Source organism: Morone saxatilis, unplaced genomic scaffold (genome assembly GCF_004916995.1).
Source record: "Morone saxatilis isolate NCDOM2014 unplaced genomic scaffold, NCSU_SB_2.0 Contig15, whole genome shotgun sequence".
Taxonomy (NCBI): domain Eukaryota; kingdom Metazoa; phylum Chordata; class Actinopteri; family Moronidae; genus Morone; species Morone saxatilis.
In genome coordinates, this window is record NW_023339707.1 from 5,351,817 (window position 1) to 5,361,602 (window position 9,786).

The 9,786-nt window shown below is 42.3% G+C and overlaps 1 protein-coding gene across 1 annotated transcript in view; it reads right to left on the bottom strand.

The window, feature by feature from the left end:
• Window positions 1-9,786, bottom strand: part of prex1 (phosphatidylinositol-3,4,5-trisphosphate-dependent Rac exchange factor 1) — a 77,009-nt gene that overhangs the window by 13,380 nt on the left and 53,843 nt on the right. Inside the window, exons 18-26 of the mRNA XM_035656448.1 lie at window positions 8,657-8,805; window positions 8,491-8,576; window positions 7,026-7,165; window positions 5,569-5,707; window positions 4,993-5,168; window positions 4,409-4,570; window positions 3,641-3,851; window positions 2,057-2,345; window positions 498-716 (exon numbers count right to left, since the gene is read on the bottom strand). Coding sequence (XP_035512341.1) covers window positions 498-716; window positions 2,057-2,345; window positions 3,641-3,851; window positions 4,409-4,570; window positions 4,993-5,168; window positions 5,569-5,707; window positions 7,026-7,165; window positions 8,491-8,576; window positions 8,657-8,805 — 1,571 coding nt within the window. The remainder of the gene's footprint in view (window positions 1-497; window positions 717-2,056; window positions 2,346-3,640; window positions 3,852-4,408; window positions 4,571-4,992; window positions 5,169-5,568; window positions 5,708-7,025; window positions 7,166-8,490; window positions 8,577-8,656; window positions 8,806-9,786) is intronic.

Genomic DNA, 9,786 nt, shown 5'->3' on the forward strand with positions numbered 1-9,786 from the left:
CTCTCTCTCTCTCTCTCTCTAATACAGAAACATCCAAATTAACTCACAACAAGCAAATGACATAACCAGATCTGACCAAGACATTTTGAAGTCATTTTTAGCCCTCCATCTCGGGTAAAATGCCAACATCTGGAAGGAATTCTAGCCTCCAAAGGGGAAATGAGCAGCATTATGGGTTTGTCGAGTAAAGAGAGGGAGTTTGAATGTTGTTCATTCTTTATATTTCCAGTTAGAAATCCAGGTGTGAGACAAGGGTGTCCCCATGCCTCATGTTTGTGATTTGTAAAGATGCTACTATACCAGGTTTCTCCAACATAAACAATGAATTGTGCTTTATACTAGGCAGCCTATTGAGAAAAGGAGAATGCCAATATGATTCTGAATTACTAAATTCAAACATCATAAGTGTCATTGTTTTAAGGTTTAAAGCCACACTGGTCTCAGTTTGGAGAAATGTACTTGCTTTATTTATTTGTGACGCAGTCTTTAACTGTTACCTGTAGGAGTCCCTGTAGCTCATCGTGTCGTGACCTGAGTCCTCCTGGTCGTCCTCGTTCACCTTGAAGCAGACCCTTTTAATGCCGCCTTGCTCCACTTTGTCCTGGTCACAGCCATCCTCGCAGGGGGCCAGAGAGGGTGGCTGACTCTGCTCATAAACAGGAGGCTCCCCACCTTCTCCTTGGAGTTGCGTGGGTTCGGTGATAGACGACAAGAGGCTGAAGGGGGGGGAGGTTATTAGAGTATTAGTCCCAAAATTAGACTTGAACACAAATTACAATGTTCTTCTTGTTCCTACAGTTGAATGTCTGTGCAGAGTTTGACAATAGAAGGAAGTTTTCTATCTGCTGAAAGTGGAACGTTTCTCTGTGCTCATTCAAGATCTGATTTTAAGGGGCAGGGCCAACAAGTGTGATTTGTGACATCACAAATAGTTTGGATGTCAACCCTGGTCCAGTATGCAACTTGTGATGTAGAACCTTGAAGCCACCAGTGCACAAACACTGAGAATGGACCTCGCAGTGAAGTTGCAGACATCTTGTATCGAGCAGGAAAACTAAATAAACAAAATTTGCATATTCATAGATTTTTGAATTTTTAATGATGTAAAGGTAGATGCCCTTTTAAGGATTTGAATGTGGAAATTATACTTCTTTGTGTAAATATTGTATATATTCAAACAGAAGGCTATAGAATGAAATTTAGATATAAAACAAAATCAAAATTGAGTCATACAAAAATAAAACACCTATTTTGTTGAGGAAGAATTTATCAGTCTCGCAGCCCGAGGGAAGAAACTGTCTTTAAGTCTGGTGGTATGGCAGCGGACAGACGTGTTAAGCATCTTAATACATGTCTGGAGGGCATCTTTAACAAAATATTGCTGAAGGTGTTCAAGCTAGGAGTCACCTTAGTAGTGTTACTTACAATTTCTGGCACATAGTAAAGTATATTTTTGTGGCATATTTCTAGCATTTTTAAATATTTTAAAATCGACTGACAGCTTTAGACGTATAAAGTATACTGGAATTAAATCATACAAATCATGTTAAGACGCTACTATGTCTATATTTATATTATAATACATTCTGCATCAATGCCTTCAATTCATCTATTCATCCACACTGTCACACCCCTTCCTCGGCACAGATACACAATATGAGTTTCTTTCTCTTGATGTTATCCTGGCCTCACTCCCTGTTCCTGTACTGGGCTCGGCCCATAAATATTTTGGGCCTGAAGAATGTTCCTTTTGTAAATCCTCAGCTTTAAACAAGGCAAAGGGCAGCCAGACAAAGAGAGGCTGACGAACAGCCTCAGGAGGCTGATGTGGGGATAACAGCTCCTAGCTTTTTATGCAGAGATCTCTAAATGTCACTGTGAAGGCTACGAAAATAGTCCACTCACATATAAACACTAATGGAATGCCAATATTTGATAACAGCACCAGCTGTTGGAGCTGAAAATATTTTCTGAATGGATATGAGTAAACACTTTTTTTCATAGATGACACTTTGGAGAGGTGGAGATAAGAGATATATATAGAACGGTCACTTACACATCGATCTGAGCAACATACTGCCTCATCTCCCTCACAGCTACATCCAGGCGACTGTACAAGTAAATGTAGGCGTCCTGGGTCTCTGTGTCTTCCTGTTTGAGCAGGAAGCTCAACCCGCCTTCCCCTTGGCCACCACGCCGACTGTCCATCAACCCCTCGCCTCCTCCGTCCACGGTCACCTCCCCGCTGCCGTCTGCCTCATCCCCTTCCAAGCCAGAGCAGTTCCAGGAGGGAGCTCCCATGCTGGTCACACAGTGCTGGGTGTGGGACATGGGGTTCAGTTGTGCTACAGCAGAGGAGAAGGAAGATGAGAGGAAAATAAACAGCTTGTTTGCAGTGGGTGATAGAAACAGACTTCACTCTCTGACAATTATGTCTACCCCAGATGTTTAAAACCCTATAAAGTAACCATCTTGTCTGCTCTCCATTTAGACTTGATGAAAAACAACTTCTTAAAGGGCACTTGTGCAACTGATACGCACAGCGAGCGCAGGATGCAAAACTGTTTGCTTGGGTTGAATGCCAAACTAAGCTGCAATAACCTGAGACATCCCAAAACTGCAGACAGATTAAGTTCTTACAGTGAACCCAGAGTGTGTACATTAGTACACAGCGCACATTACAATTATATGGGAAAGGCCTTATACATGTAATGTACATTCCACTCATACCTTTTAAACCTAGGGAACAGTGCAGGTAATTAGCTTTGTAATTTAATACTGTTTCTGACAGCAACACTTAAGGCTAGTGACTGTCACTAGAAAAACATCATCTGTTGGCTGGTTGAGCCAGCAGAACGCACACTGAACAGCACCAGAGCTGAATATCTCATCAGTCCAACTGCGAGGCAGATGTCTGACTTGCAGCTGGTTCTGAGAGGAAAGATGAGGACGAGGCATCCTGAAACAATGCAGGCGATGCTAACTGTCTGCTGTCTAGACAGCTGCAGTGCATTTTCATCTTTGCTGAGAGCAGAGGGGGTTCAGCAGCCAAGCCTAAAGACTAATTAATGTCAGGCTGCGTCATAATAATGTCCTGCCATACAGACAAAAGACAGGATCCTTTTCTCTGTATCTATTAGGATTTCTTAATATTTTGCCCTTTTATTCCTCTTGGTGATGTTACACACATTTCTACTCACTCTCATTTTCTCTCACCTTTGACCTGTGTAGCAGCAGCACTGAGTGAATGGAATACATTCCTAGACTGTGGTTGAGGCACCGTTTTTGCTGACATCATTCATTCACTTCTCATGTCAATACCATGAGTATGACCTGGGGCTAATGGAGTCTTAATGGCAAACCACTCATCTCATTTACTATGGGAATCCTTGTTGAGAACTTATGGCTACTGTGGGAGGCTGGGGTTCAAATTCCCTTCTCTGTGCTGCTGGGATTTAAATGGTCATGGAGGCTAATTAGTCAAAATGATCACTGAGCTGGTGTTAAGTGGGTTAAGCTATATTATCATGAAGGGGATGGATCTCAGTGAAGCTTAGTTTAAGCAGCGGATATGTGACAGAGATTGTACTAATGTTCAAATCTTATTGGCTAGAGGTGTGTGTATAAATGTCGCAGCTACCTTGATCAGGATCCAGGCCAAAGAGGGAGTTTTTGCGGCTAAAGCGGATGCTGAAAGTCCTGCCGGCAGTGGTAGTGCTCTTGGGGTAGGAGACCTGCATGAAGTTGATGTGGCAGTTGGTGGGAACAAAGTCCATGCAGCCCAGTGGGTGAGGGCGAACGCCGGCTTGCCTGAAGGAGGGCCACGCCTTGTTCCTCAGCTCTAGGGCAAACTGGGTAAAAAAGGGGCAAAATAATGAGGAGCACGACACAGATGTAGTTTAGTGAAAGCACTAGCTGCATGACTGACAGCTCTAATATTTGTAGACAAAATGAAGGTTAATGATTATTATAGACTTCCTGTTAATTGAAGAGAGCTCTTGCGGTCTGTCTTGAATGGAAAACTAAGGTAAAGGACAAGAGCTTGTGTCTAAGTATTATCGTCAATTTTCTTGTTTTACAAGTGTATAGATAAGCTGTATTTCACCATGAGGTAGCATATTTGATAATATTTTCACATCCCATCGTAAAGCCTCTCGTAGCTGTTCTAAAAGCATTAGAAAACATGGCTGTGAGCACTTTGATGCATCCGGAAGAGCCAGTGAGAGGCATATTGACAAGAAGAGAGATAATAAAGTGGTACAGTGTTAGGATGCTGGTATGAATGAGGATTTTAGGTTTCAGTGTTTTTAAGTTAATAAGAATGAGTAGGGGGCATTCCTGTGTGTGATAATTCACATGGAGTCCGATATCTATGTGTTCAAGGGAGTGTAGAAGTGTGTCTTAGTACCTGCTGGTAGCTGCTGATACGCCGTCGGATACTCTCCAGCTTGGTGTCACAGATTTGTCTGAACTCGTACTGAGGCATGGTAACTACTCGGTCGCTCTGGGAGATGAGCTGGCTGCAGTTACGAACAAAGAGGCTGTCATCGGCAGAAAATGCCTCCAGGATCTGTAGCGACAAGAAAGATTGGTAAGGACAGATGACTCCTACAATAAAAGTTTAGAAACTTGATTTAGTTGATTACAATCAGAGTAAAAAAAAAACATTCCTGCTAGCAGCGAGTGCATTTTTTCATCTAACTAAACATTCAGCCTTCCAATACTAACAACTGAAACCATCAGTGAGGCCAGAAAACCCTTTTTCTGCTTTCAGATCCTGTCATAATAGTACAAGTTGAACAAATATCAGTGATCCACAAACTGGTGAACAGCCAAAGTTGGGATCTTCTATGCTATAAACATTACAACATCTGGCTGATCAGTGAATTAAAGTATGACTGACACTCCTGCTCTTTAGCCTCTCTCTATAGTATCAGATTTTCATCTTACTCATGAGCTCAAGATAATCAAACCTCATTCTTCCATAACTACCTTAGCTGTGAGGCTGAAGCAGCCTTTGGGCTCCACCATCTTCTCCAGGACGTGGCTCTTGATGCCGGCAGTGCTGACATATTCATAGATTACACCATGCTCTAGATGGACGTTATCTACCGTCATACTGACCAGAGGCAAATCATCGGAGAGGGAAAGTCTGCCCAGACGGTGGTCTGTAAGCACAATTTTCACCCGTCAGTGTGTGCACTTCTTATTTCATTTATTTTATTTATGTTGTTTAAAAGATTCGAAGTTTAGCATTGTGAATTGAGAGAAAACGCTGTGGAGTGTGTGGGTGTGTCATTTTCTATAGCAGGATCTGCACACTGTTGAACCAACTTTTTACTGACATAGTTACTATGACCCATTTGAAAATAGCAACCTAGGTGGAACAGAACTTTGGTAGCAACAGTTTTGCTTTTAACAGGCAGAAATAAATACACAATTAATATTATTATGATACTCTCTTGAATAATTCCACACTGACTCTTTGAAAAGCTCCTTAATCGGAATTTTAAAATATGGATTTATTAATAAAAAGACAATTTCAGAGAATGTAAAATGGTGTGTCACCTGTTCCATTGGTGCCGTTCTCCTCCTCCTGATCATTCTCCACTGGGCAAGGCCTGAAAAGGCTCTCCTCCTTCTCACCTGTACCTCTGTCTCTTTCTAGGTCTTCCACATCCTCAAATGTGCGGTACACCCACTGACACTGGGGGAAACAGATGAGATAGAGTTAGACGGTCATATTTATATAAGCATATAATCACATATAAGCATCATTGCAATGTGTAAAAAAACTATTATAGGAATCAAAATGAGGAAGTGAGCAAAGAAGGAAGTGAGCAGAGAAAGAAATATGGTGAAAGGTATACGTGAGAGAGCGAAGAAGAGAAAGAATGAGGAAATTGTTTTATTTAGCTATATCAAGTATGTGTTTTTTTCAAACAAAGATGTGGACGCACTTTATACGCAGAATTTGAAGGAAAGAATGGACGCTTTTCGCCTAACAAGGCAACCAGGTCCAACTGCACCGGCCCGAACTCGACAGTGCAGTCAGCCACAACAACAACATCCTGGTAATCTATGTGGCTGCTAGATGAACCAACAAACATTTACTGGAACAAGTCTAAAATAAGGCTGCTTAGCTGAGCCTGTTCAATGGGGATTTGCCAGAAGAGTAGTTAAATAAAACAAAACAATACATTGTGCTTTATACAGAAGGGAGGACATCTTACTGTGACATACTGCCTGGAGCCAAAGATGTCCAAACAACCAGAGATGGGTCTTAGTGTAAATACTAGTATTCCAGTTATGACTCTATTTGAAAAATAAAACTGTCATTGCTACTTTAAAACAGAATTCAACCAAAATATTCCTTGCAACAGGAATGGATGAAAATTCAGTGGAAAGAAGCAAGTTGTTTGCTTTGTTGCTTTGGGCTACGCTTTGACCCTGAACAGGATTGTATCTTGAGCTGAAAAATGTTCAACTCTCACTACATTTGGCCTGCAGCAACAAAGTGACAGCCAGTAATTTATGTTTTGAGATCACTGGGCCACCCACTGTTGAAGCCAAGAACGCTGATGAAGAGAAGAAACTTCAGTATCATACAGAGATGAAAATAAAATAAAAGATTTGTAAGGTCAGTGAAATCCTTTAAGTTGTTATGCATTTTTTTGCCAACACTAAGTTGCTGTGGCTATTTATGGCTCTAACTAAAGCTAATGCTGTTTTATGTACCGTCTCGGAGCTGGAATGTCTAGGTCACTGAAGTTCTCTGGTCTGTTGTCTGTCTAGAATGTGAATTTAGTGTGCTGTCTCACATTGGTGAATGATCTGGTCAATTAAATTCCAAAGCTACCACTGATACTAATAATGCTACCTTCTGGCACTACTTTTCTATGTTTATAGTTTAAATAAAGCACTCAGAGAGAGCCTTGGAACGGTAAACCCTTTAACCACACACGCAAGGACTGTAAAAACTACCTGGACACCATGTACAGTGTTTGTTTTGTGTGTCCCCTCACCGCTTGCAGAGGCTCCTGGTGTGTGTGCTGCGCAGTGAAGTGCTCCAGGACCTCTTGGTAGTCACTGCGGTTCACGTTGTTGCCGTTGACCTTCAGGATGACCTGGCCGGGCTGAAGACCCGCCCCTGCCGCCTCCCAGCCTGCAGTGTGTCAACAAGAGATCAGAGGTCAAATGTCACAGTGTGGTATATATACAGTGGAACTGTATATAACATATTGGGATATAAAACATGAAAACTGAAGTTTATAGGAAATAAACTTAAATCAAAGTACATGAGTTCATTTTCTATTTTTATCTCAATCTCATTTAGGACTCAATTCCATTATTTTTACATAACCTTGGCCCTTTTGTTCCTCCAGGAAAATTGAAAATTACTCAGTTCAGTGCCGTAACACGCTGTCCCAAGCTACTAATGGCTTTACAGCCTGGAAGTCCAATCAACACCTCCATCATCTTCCTCTCCGACCTAAAAATACCAGTGCTGGCATCACTTCCACCCATGGTGCCAGCAATTACCTAACCCCGGGGCTACTTGACCCATGCATGGATACCACACAGGGGGACTGATTTAGGAACAGAAAAAACAGCTCTGAATTCATATGGAAAAAACTCCTCAAGACGCTAGGAAAGAGAGAAAGAAGAGGGAGGGGGAAAGGATAGAAATGGGGGGAACTGAGAGAAAGTGGAGGAGTCTCCCTGCCGTAATAAAGCAAAGTAAACCATGAGATCACAGTCAACCAGCAGCTTCTTTCCTCGCTGTTTTTGTCCGTGTCCTCTGCTACTCCTGTCTGGTTTACACATTGGGACTCATCCCTCCCTCACCCGGTCATAAATCTCTCATTTTTCTATTTAGAGTCAGTTTTGGCAGTGCAGACATCTGGTTAGGAGGTTGTAAGGACAGAGCATGTGGGATGAGAAGGTATAACGAAAGTGGGTCCTTTCAGTAACCTATTGCACTTTCAGCTCTGATCACAGAGCACTGTGTGTGTGCCCGTCTGTGTGTGATTGAAAAGTAGAGTTTGGTCTATTAGGGGTTTGAACCCTGACCACAGGCTGTCTGGCTGACATGTGGCCATAAAAACCTAATAGAGGCTCACTAAAAGCAGAATGTAACAGGTGGTTAGAGGATAGAGTTACCTCATCTTTCCCTTGAAATCACCCACAATTATTTGTCTTTCTGACACTGTAAACACTTTCAAAGCATTTACTGGCACTGATCCTGCAATAATAAGGTCAAATTCTTACAAATCTGTTCACAGATCACCAGTTATAGGGTCATAGGCAGAATATATGTCATTTATAACTGAATTCAAGAAATATTAATTTAATTATGTCTCCCTCGGAGCTGTAAACTGTTAAACCACTCAACGGATTACTTTTCCATTACGCATTCAAACTAATGGTGTCCTTTTACCTTTGAAAACTATATTGTCTACTAAATCATTTCTTGTGACTGTCACTCACCTTTCCTAACAGCGTGGACATGAGGAGGGGCGGAGCCGCAGAGTCTGAAGGAGAGGCTGTCTGGGTTGTCAGTGATCTTCACAATCCTAGATGAGAAAAGAAAAGTTAGACCAGTGTGCTCTATGTGTGTGTATTTGCGTTTGTGTATTTGTGTGTGTTCCCTTACTCCTTGGCCTTGGTGGCGACCAGCAGCCGCAGGGAGCGTCGTATGCAGAAGGCTTGGCTGATCATGGTTTCCACCTCAGAGAAGGTCCTGAGGAACAGCAGGTCCTCGTTGATGGTGTAGATCTTCCTGCCCACCTGCAGGCCGGCCATCTGGAGCGACAGACGGACAGACAGGAGGCAGAATGCTGTTATTTTTTGGTTGCATCTTGTTCCAGCTCCCTCTAAAGACTGTTTCAGGTGGGAATCACATTCAACTCAGGAATTACCTCCCTAGTGTGACAGTGAGACCTAAACTGTGTGCAGCATTTGGCTCAGATGAAGTTTTTCCCTCACTGACTAGTGTGCATTACCCAGAATCAAGTTAATTTTATGTGCCTCCAAGGAGGAAGAAAACAAACCAAAGCATAAAAAGAGAAATCCGTAAGTGCTGCTAAATATTTTCACAACCTGTTCAGTCTTGTCGTGTATTTTCCAGCATATGAACAGGCTTTGTATGGAGATTGGGTACTAGATATGATTAAGGTGCAGATATTTACACCTGAGTCTCCTGCCTGCTGGATTTGCACACATTGAAGATTAAGGTTACTTGTTTTTTATTTACATTTTTCTCTTAATGTGGCCACTTGTTTGTTCCCACAACCAATGGTGGTTTGAGTTATCAGATCTTGCCTTTTTCCTAAATACAATCTGATTAGTCACAGTGCATGTAAGTATGTGGAAATACACAAATATACATGCTCATCGACTATTAAACCTCCTCAGGTTTGTGCAGTCAGATATCAGTTTCTAAAACCCCTTTACAGATGACAGACACAAAGCACCAGCAGCTTGCTGAACGTCAATAAATGCAGTCATCTTGCACATCTTCAGTCACGTTGTGAGAATAATGCTGCCTCTGTGTGTTTCGCTGTGTGAGTCCAGTGTCCTGGGCACAGATCCGGTGGGGTGGCCCCAACTCTGGATAATGGCCCAGAGTGGATGTAGAAACGACTGGGAGGAGCCACAGTCATCTGAATGTGGAAGGATGTATGTGTGTGCTGTGTGTGTGTGTGATTCTGCATCATGGGTGCATGTCTGCATGTGACTGTCTATAATAGTATCATATAGTGAAAGAGCTGTGTGTGTGTGTGT